At 34.5% G+C, this 13,729-nt stretch overlaps 1 protein-coding gene across 8 annotated transcripts in view; it reads right to left on the bottom strand.

Moving 5' to 3' along the window:
- Positions 1-13,729, bottom strand: part of ctrip (E3 ubiquitin-protein ligase ctrip) — an 817,513-nt gene that overhangs the window by 153,789 nt on the left and 649,995 nt on the right. For all 8 annotated transcript variants that reach the window (XM_090413730.1, XM_090413731.1, XM_090413729.1 and 5 more), the window contains 2 exons: positions 8,237-8,296; positions 2,485-2,693 (listed from right to left, as the gene is read on the bottom strand). In XM_090413730.1, coding sequence (XP_090269856.1) covers positions 2,485-2,693; positions 8,237-8,296 — 269 coding nt within the window. The remainder of the gene's footprint in view (positions 1-2,484; positions 2,694-8,236; positions 8,297-13,729) is intronic.

Below are 13,729 nucleotides of genomic sequence, written 5' to 3'. Positions count from 1 at the left end.
TTAATTTGTAGTTTAGTTTCAGGTGTTCTTTTTATTTTGGAATTAAGAGGAAATAACTACTCTGAATGGGAGTACTGGTGCATTGACAGGATTACAGCAATCTCTCAATTAGTGAGCCTAATGCATTCTTTAAAACAGGTGCATTAATCGAAAACGCACCAATCGAATATATATATATATATATATATACACACAGGGTGTTCGGGATAAATTTGACATATTTATAATTAATTATATTTTTCCGTAAGTTACATGTATTAACACACACTTCTCTTCATTTAAAAGTTTGGACCCTTCTTCATTCATATACAAGATGTCAGAAAGGATGGATAGCTGGAACCCACCTGAATCATGGAAGAGAATAACTTGTATCATGATGATTCGTGCCCGCCATCAAAACAAGGATATTACGACTGCTGCCCAAAGCTCCCTGAATACAGTAAAAACAATCAGGCATGAACTAGAGACTTGCAATGGTGACTACGAGGATGTAGCAAGAAGAAAGATCCCTAGCAGACGATCTGATTGCGTTCGTACAGCAGAATTCCTCGCAAATCTGCAGGAACAGGTGTTGAAGAACCCTGGCATTGGAATTCGGGCTTTGTTCGTGGAGTTGCTAACTGTAGTCAAGCCCTGGATAACAAGGGTAGCCAATGGTAGGCCGTATGTATGGCAGCAGGATTCGGCCCCTTGCCACACCTCTGGGAAAAGTCAAAAATGGTTGTCTGAAAATTTCTACGACTTCACCAGTCCAAATGTTTGGCCTCCAAACTCCCCAGACCTTAACCCCATGGATTATTTTGTATGGGGCGCAGTTGAAAAAGACACCAATCGCACTTCCAGTAATACAAAAGACCAGTTAATGGATAAAATTAAAACAGTTTTTGCGGCCCTTCCCAGGGAGACTGTAGCATCAGCTTGTCGAGGTTCCGAAGCAGAATTGAAGCTGTGATCGATGCTAATGGTGGTTATTTTGAGTAAATCTTGTTGATAGTATTGTAATTAACTCTGCCTGTAATGTTTTTTTGTCAATTCATTAAATTTAATAGATACAAAGAAGATTTTCTTTTTCCTTACGAAACTGTCAAATTTATCCCGAACACCCTGTATATATTACATAATAGCCTATGGCAAACAGTATAATTCATTCCTCAAATTTCTTTTTTGAACCTTAATTTTTTTATAAAAGAATTAAGGTATGTCTCAGGCCCTAGTTAAAGAAAAACAATGAAGCTGAAAGACCATAAAACATATTCAGAATATAAATTTTATTATTCTACTTCTTAACAAAGAATTGAACGTAGTTTGGTGGCCATTTTGTTTCTTTTTTTTCATACAGCCGATGGTATGGCTCTATTGCCTCTTCTACAAATTTTACTGCTTCTCGCTTCATCATCGAATCTTTTTCACACATCCACTTTTTTGCCAACTAATTCTTTTACTCATGATTAAAGCTTGGGAAAATATTTTAAAATAAAAAAATGTAAAGAAAACACACTCATATAACATTGCAAAGGAGGCACGAGATACAACCATCAAAGTGCTATGTAATTATAGTACGCCCACACGTGAAATCACATGCTTTATAGATAAAATTTCTCAACTGTTATACAAGCAAAATAGTTACCACTTTAAAAACTACAATGATCATAAAAGAGAAGTTAATTTTCCGACGTGTAATAATAAACAACTCATCCCAGAAGACGGATTGACTTATTATCTAAATGGATTCTCCTTTTTGTGACATGCGCAGAAGTGTCGAAGGTCTTGAATCTGAGGGTATACTATAGCAGACGACAAATATTGGTGGTAAATTTTGGAACATAGTATACATAGTGTACATGGAAGTAGTGTAGTAGGCCATTAAAAATAACTGTAAAATGTTTTAAATAGGTAACTAAATTATTTCATTCTAGTGAGTGATTTTTTTTTAGCATAGTTAGCCATAAAAATGTATAGATAGAAAATTTTTAAAATCTGTAACATTTATTTTTAGAATGTATATAGGAGCACCAATTGAATTTGGGTATCGAAAAAAAATGACGCACTAATCGAGGGATTACTGCATATACAAAAGTAAGAAAATAAATACCCTCCCCTCTCCTTTTTTTTTTTTTGTTGTTGTTGAAAGATAAGTCTCATAAGATTGGCAAAAACCTTTTTTTCAATATATAAGTAAGGAGAGAACGAGATTTTTTTGTTTGAAGAGTGATGGATGAGCAGAAAGCCAGTGGTGGTAGTTGTGAGTGCCCTGATAGTGAATGAGTTTAAGGAGATGTATAGTAGATACTGTGTGAATAATGGTTAGTGTAGGTATCCTTCAAGTTTATTGACACCATGGAGATACCTATATTATAATAATAATATATGAAGAAAAATTTGAACGCTGAAATACACAAATGCTGAGTAAACCTACTTTAAGGATAGCAATCAGAAAATTTTAAAACTCATATTTAAAAAGGATAAATGTAACATATTACTTACCAAATAGTATGTGTTTGGGCCCAAATATTTGTGTAACTTAATGGACTTTCTGAATCTGTATCTGTGTCATGACCATCTGAACCCTGACCTTCCAAGCAGCTATACTGGCGAATAGCTTGATATACTGTCATGTTGTATGGCAGAACCTGATCACCTATTAGGAACTGCAATTTATGACGCCCCTGGCCCTGATTAATCATCATAGCTGCCTATTATATAGAAACAAAGCATTCATAAATACAAACAGCATATACAATGATATAAAATTAGAAAATGAACTTTGTATAACAGAAAAAAAGCACTTAATGAATATATATATATATATATATATATATATTAAATTTGCAATTTACATCCTCTGCCAGCCAAGCCACTTTCTACCTTTATTGGTGTGGCCTTCTTGAGACCACTGAGTATCATTAGAACAACTATTACTAAGATGTGGTGCCATCATCTTATTAGATGCTGCAGTCAGAGCCTCGGTTCTGGTTTCTCTGAGAACCTTCGCTTGAACCTACTCTCATTAGTACAGCAGTAAAGTGATATTCTGCAGAAAAGAAAACTGGATTGCATGTGGGAAAAATCAGGAAGCTTTCTGATCAGCCAGAAAATAACACGCTGCCATTTATTATACGGAATCATGTTGGAATACAATGGCATGTGGTAGTGGAGAGAGAAGCAATAGAAGACATGCATTGAGAGGAAACTTGGCAGTCTATTAAGCGATAGTGGATAGGAGGATTGCTAATTAGTGTATGCATGTCTGAATACCAACACTTGGACTTGATACTCAATCTAAACCTCAACCAAATTTTCTATATATATATATATATATATATATATATATATATATATTAATCATTATAAAAAATCGTATGTTGTGAATTTTTACTACTTGTACTTCTTGTTTACTTCTACTAACAATGCTCTAAGAGCATTACATTTACAATTCAAACACTACACTTAATAGTGAATTTAGATTTAGAAAATAATAAACCTATATATCAATGATTTAAAAAAATTTCACAGCCCAGGATCATTCAGTAACAGATACTTTTAACTGAATAATTTTGACATTTAATATCAAATTTAACGAAATTGAGATAATTTATGTGTGTGTGTGAGACACGTGCGAATGCATGTGCCACACAAACACCTTTTGAGCATCATGTGGACAAGCACTCCACTTCCTTTTTTAGCATTTGTGTCTTCACAAAAAATATCATACCCCTCAACCTCTTATTCATGTCAGGAATAGGGATGGAAAGGTATGGCTGAAGGATATATATATATATACACACACTTCAGTCACGCATTGCTTGGAAAGAAACCAATGGATACTATAGTGTGAGGAACAAACAGCTATGGTGCCCACTATCACCTTGCTGCGATGACCACAGCAATCCTAACACACTTTCCACAAGCATATCATAGTGCTCCATAGGAATATTGGAAGATTCTTCTTGTAGGCATGTAATGAGGTCCTGGATGTTGTGGGGCAAACATCCCTTGAACTCACCTGATGCTCAAGTTCATCCCACAGATGTTCAATAGGGATTGAGATCAGGATGTGGAGGCCAGTCATCTGTAGAGACATCCATAGGAATATCGGACGATTCTTCTTGTAGGCATGTAATGAGGTTGTGGATGTTGTGGAGCAGACATCCCTTGAACTCACCTGATGCGCAAGTTCATCCCACAGATGTTCAATAGGGATTGAGATCAGGATGTGGAGGCCAGTCACGAGTAGAGACATTCACATCCACAAATCACACAATTACAGCAGAAGCTTTATGACACAGTGCACTATCTTGTTGTCGGTTCCGTAGAAACACCACAAAGTAGGAAGCATTGTACAGAATGCAATGTTCAGAGTTCAATATTTGTGGCTCCACACAAAGAGGTCTGAGACCAAACCAGGAAAAACAGGACCATACCATCACATTCATCACTGAATTTCAGAGTTCGGGTTATGCACTCTGGTAAGAGACATTCAACGGGCATCCGCTACACCTGTCCATCTGCTCGGCAGGGGGTATACAGTGATTCGTTGTTCCATAACACAGCTTTCCAAGCTTTCACGTCCCACTGTACATATTCTTTGCACCACAGAAGACGATACTGTATGTTAATCTGGGTAATGTGGGGCTTGCATATCGGGGTTATACCATGGAAACCCATAACCATAATACAACCACACTATGGGTTATATTGCGGTTATGGGTTTCCACAGTATAACAGCAATATGTGGTTATACATTGGAAACCTATGTTGTGAGTCTCAGTTCTGAATGTTTTGTGCAGATTCGTGTTCCAGTCAATGCCTGGAACTCAGCATTCAATGTGTTGGCCGACAAATGCTGTTTTTTTTTTTAACATATTATCCTTTGTAACACCCTACAAAGGATAATATGTCAGGCCTATCTCTTTACCTTGCTGAAGAGATAGGCCTGCAACATGGCATCCTATCACAATGCCTCTTTCAAACTCCATCAGTTCCCTTCTTGCAGCCATTTCGCCCAGACACAGTTGCACTATCCTTGGGACATCACATTCTTCCAATTTATACAAGCTACAAACATGCAACTCAGTACATGGCATGATGCTTCTTGCCCATGGGGGAGGGGATGTCTGTTGACATCTTATGAAGCAGCGTAGATATATATATATATGATGGAAGAATATGATTTTCAAAAGAGGTTACTCAAATAAAGGACACAGCTGCATCTCACAAGCAAACTGTAAGGACTAACAGAATAGGTTGTTATATTGTAAAGTTTAACAAGTGAATTTCTTTAGAATAGCATTGTATTACATAGTTTTGGTGAGGACATTTATAGTTTGTTCTAACAGTATTAGCAGTAGTAAAAGCCAATGATACATTCCATTTTGAATATGACGGAATAATATTTCATTTGGGATCTTATAATCCACGAGTACATCCAGATTTACTTTTAATGCAAAAATGTAAACTAAAAATACGAAATGTTTGCATTCTCTTGCCTTACAGTGTATCACACTACTTAACACGTTCGCTGCCATGCTCCTCGGGCATAGTTTGTTCCCGCACGGTAAGCGCTTTCGTGTCTTCAAGGTCACTATGAGTAATCTCGTAGCTGGCGTATCAGACAGAATTTTGTTTCATATGTAAACAAAAAATGCAAGAGTCTACAGAGGTCCTGAAATAGGCAGTGACCACTACTTATTAGTATTGGAAACAATCTATAAAATAAAAGTTGAAAAATGTAGAAAATGTAGCAAAGAAATAAATGTTAAGATAAAGAACTACAAACTAAAGAAAGAAGAAACAGCCATTGAGTATAAAAGTAAAATAGAAGAGAAGATGAAAGAAGTAGAAAAAGAGATATATGAAGACCAAGATATAGAAAACCTATGGTACAGGTTCAAAACACTTCTTCTACAAACAAGCAAAGAAATTTGTGGTGTATCATTAAATAATAAACAGAAGAAAGAGAAAACACCCTGGTGGACTAAAGAACTAAAAGAAGAAATTAAAAAGAAAAAGCAATTATGAAAGAGATATATAACATCAAAGCTGCAAGTTGATAGAGAACTATACAACAACCAAAGAAATAAAGTTAAAACCTTAGTGAAAGAAGAGAAAAGAAAATGCTGGGAAGACTTCGGACATACTTTAGAACAAAATTTTAAAGGAAACCAAAAACTCTTCTATAATGTTTTAAGAAGAATGAGGTTAGAGAAAGAATGCCCCATAAAGTTTATCAAAAATAAGGATGGAAAGTTACTCACAAATTCTGAAGACATCATGGAAAGATGGAAACAGTACTTTCAAGAATTATTGGAAGATGCAGGACATGGAAAAAATAGAACCCTAAAGCAAGACACACAAGCAAAATAGAAGATCAGAGTGAAGAAATTCATGCAAATGAACTGTTAGCAGCAATAAATAAAATAAAACTGGGCAAATCAGCAAGCCATTACCAAATAACACCAGAAATGGTAAAGAATTTAGGAACAAAAGCCGTAAAATTTCTTTTACACCTATTCAATATTGTATGGAAAAAGAAAATAATTCCCAAAGACTTGGGAAGTAACTATAACAATCCCTATGTTTAAGAAAGGAGACAACCGCAAATGTGAAAACCACAGAGGAATTTCGCTTTTAAGCGTTCCAGGAAAATTATATACCCGTATTTTAGAAGCGACGCTTAGGAATCAAATAGAGGATACACTGGATGAAATGCAATATGGCTTTCGAAAAAATAGAAGCATGCAGGTCTTAGACAAATATCAGAGAAAACATTGGAATATGGAAAAGAACTACACACGTTTTATAGATTTCGAAAGGCCTTTGACCGAGTTCCCAGACACTTAATATGGCAAACATTAAAGAAAAACAAGATACAAGATAACTTAATAGCAGCCATACAAAGCCTCTACAAAAGTAATAAAAATTATGTAAGAACCTGTAATAATAGATCAAAAGAATTTGAAACAAATGTAGGAGTGAGGCAAGGCTGTATCCTCAGCCCTCTTCTCTTCATCGTAGTAATGGATGAAATTTTAAAGGCATGCCAAACAAAAACAAAAATTCCACTTAGGATACAGGAAAGTGAAAGAAACCAGGATTTCACGCACATGGCTTTTGCAGATGATGTAGTGATTCTAGCAAACACAGCTGAAGATCTGCAGTACAATATCAACATTTGGTATGAAGAAACAAAGAAAAGGAATATGACCATAAATATAAATAAAACTAAAACAATGATCATATCTAGAAACCAACAAAAACATATAATAAAAATAGAGAATCACCAACTGAACAAGCCCACTCCTTTAAATACTTGGGATCATATATACAAGAAGATGGTAGACTAGACACAGAAATTAACAACAGGATAAGAGAGGGAACAAAGCTATTATATGCAATGAAAGGCCAACTCCTAGATAAGAAAGAAGTCACCCAAAATACCAAAATGGCAGTGTACCGTTCAGTGTTTCTACCAACATTAACATACAGTTGTGAGTCGTGGTGTTTAACAACAGGAAACACAAATAAACTACAAACAATTGAAATGAAATATCTCAGGAAACTGGCACAAAAAACAAGACTAGACCGAATAAGAAATCAAACCATAAGAGACAGCCTTCAAGTTGCACCTCTGAATCAATTCATAACACAAGCCCAAATGAGATGGTTTGGAGACATCTTAATCGAATGGAAGGAAGAATAGCAAAAACTGTATATGAAAGCCAGAAAATAGGAAAAAGAAACATAGGCAGACCCAGGAAAGGTTGGCAAAAGGAAAAGAAAGGAATTAACTGGAAAGAAGCAAAACAAACCTTGGACAGGATGGCATGGAAATCTCTTTGGCAAAATCTAGATGCTTAAAAGCATAAGAGATCATAGACGAAGCAGAAGAAGAAATGAAGACATCAAAAGAGCTAGATGTGTACAACAGATGAAAAGATCAAGGAATAGAGAAAGAGAGAGAGAGAAAAATGAAGAAATGAAATGAAATTAAGACGGAGAGATATCAGCTATCCAAAAGAGATGAATAAATATAGAATAGAGAGAGAGAGAGAATGACCAGTGAAGTAAGAACAATCAAATGCCTTATCTTTGAAGAGAAGATATGCGAGGCAATATAAGCAAGCAATAAAAAAAAAAAAAAAAAATTCAAGGATTATAAGAAGTGCATGAAAAGAAGCAATGTCTAATTATCCATTTTTAAAAGTTTTAATTTGGTAACCAATGAAAAACAACTTACCATAGTATCATCAATATCTTCATCAGAATTATCATCGTCACTGCCGTCATCATCATCATCCTGAAAAGAAACCAAATATGTCTAATGACTGACCTGGAAAATGTTACATACCAGTTTTTGGGGGAGGAAAAAAGCAGAATACAAGTAGTCAAGAAAAAAAAAAAGTCACACAGGCAATGATAACTTTATCCATGGAAGAAGAACATAACACATTGCAGGCATAGACTTCTGTGGCTAATTGGTTCAAAAGATATATTTGGGTGATTACACCACATTTTTTATTATTCAGTCATACAAAATACTGAAATAATAGTTCCCGACAAGTTTCGTAAATCGTAGGATTTACATCTTCAGGGGGTAAATAGTATAACTTAAAGTTTAAACAAGACAATTAATAAATACAAATCATAACCGTCTGGCTATTCATAAACTCAAATAACAGAATGCAGATATAAAATGTTATTGACGTTGAACAATACTGGACGATGTCACGTCCAGTATTGTTCAACGTCAATCTTGTTCTCGTTCATACAGTCCGAGCTCAGATTGAGGTAGATTTTTTATTAGAGCTGACCACACTTGATGGAGAATTAAACCTTGATTTTTATTGCATTGGGTTGGGTTTTTTAGCATATTAGCAGCTTCTTTAAATTTCTTATATAACTGTTGTTTTCTATGTATGACATCGTCGTTTTTTGCCAGAGTACATCGTGTCCAGTGGAAGTGGTATGGAAAGCAAGACCTGTTTTTTGTTCTCTTTTGTATTGTACGTCTTTTTGGTGATCAGCCATGCGTACACACAAAAAAAACAAATGATCTAATAATAAAAAAAGTGCCTCTCTGGACGGAAGAACTTAAAAAATACTTACAATCAAAACATCCTTTGATACCAAGAATATATGGTGTTCCAAAGATCCATAAGACAGATATACTTTTAAGACCAATAGTAGATGGAAGAGATTCACCGACTTCCAACTTGGAGAAATACCTCACCAACATGATCTCACAACATACAGGAAAAACATCTTCCTTCATAAAAAATAGTAAACATTTCATAGAAAAAGTGAAAGATATACATATTGGTCCAACAGACATCTTAGCAAGTCTAGACATTATCAGCTTGTTTACAAACATCCTGAGACAAGAAATTTTGAATCTCCTAGAAGACCTCTTCTCGCTGGACATCTTGAATCTCTTTAAACATTGTATAAACAATACTTTTTTCACCTATAAAGACAGAATCTGGGAACAAAAAGAAGGACTGGCCATGGGTTCATCATTATCACTGGTATTAGCAAACCTATTTATGGAAAAAAAAAATGAAAACAATGCTCTTAAGAATTACCATAAAAAACCAAAAATATGGCTATGCTATGTGGACAATATTTTCATCATCTTCAATGGAACAACAGATGAACTTATCAATTTCAAAGATTATCTCAACAATTTGCACAACACCATAAAATTCACTTTAGAACAAGAAGAAAATAAAAAAACTTCCTTTTCTGGATATTCTATTAGAAGTTAATGAAGAAAGTAAACTCTCCTTCTCAGTATATAGGAAGCCAACAAACACTGGAAGATTTCTAAATGCAATCTCACACCACCATCCTTCACAAAAAATAAGCTTAATTAAAACTCTTCAAGACAGAGCATACAATATCTCCAGCACACAAGAAATATATAATGAAGAACTAAAATACTTAACACAAATCCTCCAACAGAATGGATATGAAACAAAAACCATCAAAAGAATCCTTAAAATGCCTCCAGCTAACAAATTAATGAACAAACACAACATAAAAGTAGCCTTCCTTCCTATGGAAAAATTCTCAAGATTCCTAAACCACCTCGCCATCCTCTTAAAAAACCAGGAGTCGACAAAATCTATTGCTCTTGCGGGATTTGCTATGTAGGACAGACAGGAAGATCTGGAGAAATACACATGGCTGAACACCAAAAAGACGTACAATACAAAAGAGAACAAAAAACGGGTCTTGCTTTTCATACCACTTCCACTGGACATGATGTACTCTGGCAAAAAACAACGTCATACATAGAAAACAACAGTTACATAAGAAAATTTAAAGAAGCTGCTAATATGCTAAAAAACCCAACCCAATGCAATAAAAATCAAGGTTTAATTCTCCATCAAGTGTGGTCAGCTCTAATAAAAAAATCTACCTCAATCTGAGCTCAGAATGTATGAACGAGAACAAGAACACGTGACATCATCCAGTATTGTTCAACGTCAATAATGTTTTATATCTGCATTCTGTTATTTGAGTTTTATGAATAGCCAGACAGTTATGATTTGTATTTATTAATTCTCTTGTTTAAACTTTAAGTTATACTATTTATCCCCTGAAGATGTAAATCCTACAATTTACGAAACTTGTCGGGAACTATTATTTCAGTATTTTGTATAACTGAATAATAAAAAATGTGGTGTAATCACCAAAATATATCTTTTATAACACACTGCATTATTCTTATAGCAATATTAGTAATATTGCAGAAAAAAAAAGAGCATTTTAGCACAGATCTGTTGCTTTTTCACACACCGGAATTTGATTAATGATCAGTCTTTTGTACCTATTATTCACAATGATAGTTTATCCAAGTCATTAATTACTTCAGAGATTTTTTTTCCTGATTAGCAGAGACATCCAGATTAGTTGAGCATACTGAAACAGGGTCTGCTGATTAGAGCTGGTATAATTCTCTATTTTCAAATTGCTTTACTCAACAAGGTTCAATTCTGATACATGGTGGTTTTGCTGTCAGGCAATACAATTATATGACTGTGTAGAATTAGATGTATTTCAAGTTTTTTTTTCTTTTTTAAAATGTATTGATCTCTTAATTATTTTTTAGAAATTTATATTCCTTTAGTACATTATATTTCATTATCTTAAATTTTTTATGCCCTCCACACCCAGTTAATGTCTAGAGTTATGACATGGATATTTCCTAACTTACTGTGAGCTTAAAATTCACCACTATGAATTCTAACGTTCACCCCACCCCCCATAATCCCTCACAGCTTAGACAAGTGGACTCCTGGAAGTAGAAAGCGCTGTTTAAGGAAAGTAAAAAAGTATAATAAAAGATTACGGAAATGCGATTACTGAATTAGTATGAGAAAGAAAGTTTTTTTTTTTTTTTTTTTTTTTTTTAATTTTATTTTAATGTACAAATTTCACTATGAAATACTGTAAACTTCTCCTGCATCATACTGGTATGAGGCAAAGATTTCTCAATCCAAAAGCCCTGTAAATCCTCTTCCAGATACAACAATTTTTTTTCCCTAGTCACTAAGGAAAAATGCTGATCGCATAACAGGCAGGGCAGAAATATTATCCATGGCACAAAATGCAAAATTCATATCCAGCTCCATTCAGTTGCCAAAGTTTGCTTCTTTTTTTAACAGAGTGCAAACATAAATTTTACAACCACAACCAAAGTACTTTTACACAAAGTACTGGTCCACATACATGGCCAACCGAGATTTATTAATGTTTTTAAATATCCCAAACATTATTCAAAATGCTAATCTCTGAAGTTAACATAATGCAGAGAGTAAAAAATCAAGAAAAACACTGTGCAATGTTTCATACTCAATACATGAAGCAATATTCCTTCAATATCAAACCCAATATGAACATTCAACAGAATTGTAAGCTAAATGAATTTCACAAGTTTAATATTCACTATATTATTATTATTTTATAGAACTTACAGGCATACTCATTATGTTACATATACATTTTCTATTTTCAATATGATGCAAAATGCACACAATTAGTATCAAAATAAAATTCACATACCTTTTTCCCATACAATTATATACACCAAGATAATTTTCTGATATGAATGGACTAAATTTGGTTATGGCATGAGGTGAAACAGAAATAACTGCATATAATGTGTTTATATTTATATTATTTAACATTATAAAAATCCTGCAAATGTTATCAAATTAAAAATTTACTACCATGCTTTCTTTTGCCATTCATTTTTCAAATAATGTAAAAATGGACTAAGTCAACTTTCATTATGTCATATTGATGAGCACCGATTAATGAACATAACTGCATCGTATATAGTATATATATTAATATTACAAATGCTATTTTACGTCAAATTAAAAACTGGCAAGCCTCCTTTTTATCTCTTTTAAAAATTAATCTTCTGGATTAATCTTTGAAAATGAAAAACTTCAGGGAAGAGAGAAATACAAGCAATCAGAGTGAAGATGGGGAGGGGGGGAAAATCAAGTGGGAAAATCAAGTACACTGATAGGAAATGAGTGTCATGACACTTCACATAGATTTAATGTTTGTATACTAATGCACAAAAAAGTATCAATATAATAATTTGTGGCATTGACGAAATCAGTGTATTCCAAGATTGTTATAAGCAAAACTTAGCTAATTGAGAATAAGATATACCTTACCGATAAGTACCAGATCGACATAATAGGGGTGACTGAAACAAAAAAGGCAAAAACTGGTGAGATCTTTCTGAGCAATAAATACAAAATGTTATATTCAAGCAATGACAATCAAGGAAAAGAAGGAGCGGCCATAGCATTCAACACTAAATACGAGGCTAATCTTCTTGAATGGCAGGCAGACTCAAGTAGAGAGACGTGGGCAAATATGAGACTGGAGATCTGGACAATGAGACTTATGGTACCACAAAAGGTTCTACAGAGGTAGAAGTGGAGGACTTTTTTGAGGCTTTATAGAAAACAACTGACACAATGAAAAAGGAAAAGTTGGTCCTTGTCAGGGACCTAAATAGCACAGCAGGAAATGATTGTCAGACATACAGAAATATTTTGGGAAAATTTGGAGAAAAGAGCAAGGTAATAATAATGGCAAATACCTGTTGGATTTCTGCTCAGGACATGGACTGGTTATTACAAACACAATGTTCCCACATAAAAATGTGCAAAAATTCAGATGGAGAGAAGAGGCAAGGAATATGAAAGTCTCACTGACTATGTTATTGTCGATGGTGATGTTTCCTCCTTGGTGGAGGACATCAGAGTGTACAGAGGATTTGAAATCGGAAGTGATCACTATTTAGTCTTGAGCAGGATAAAATTGAATTTCATTTTGAAAGAAATTTCATGTAAAAAAGTTTTAAAGCAAATAAAATTTGAGCCTGTGTAGCTCAGTGGATGTGGCGTTTGCACACTACCGCGCTAGGCTGCATGAAGGAAGTCTTGGTTTCGAGTCTAGTCGGCGACTAGAGGAAATTTTTCTAAGCCTTTTTTCGACCGGTTCCCGAGTTAGTCGATCTCTGGCACGGGCAAGCAGGTTTTTCCTCCCGGAAACTCGGGTTTTTCATCCTGTAAACTCAAGAAAATCGACCGTAGAACCCACATTATTTCAGACATTAAATATATTGTGTTAGGGTTAGAGACCACGAGATGGCGGCACATTTGAGCCGTCTCTCTTCACTGCGTACCGCTTAATTAGT

Source organism: Typopeltis vanoorti, chromosome 24 (genome assembly GCF_054136105.1).
Source record: "Typopeltis vanoorti isolate ZY-2024b chromosome 24, IOZ_Tvanoo_1.0, whole genome shotgun sequence".
Classification (NCBI taxonomy): Eukaryota; Metazoa; Arthropoda; class Arachnida; order Uropygi; family Thelyphonidae; genus Typopeltis; species Typopeltis vanoorti.
The sequence above is the reverse complement of the archived record's forward strand: the minus strand, read 5'-3'. Positions and strand labels throughout refer to the sequence as shown.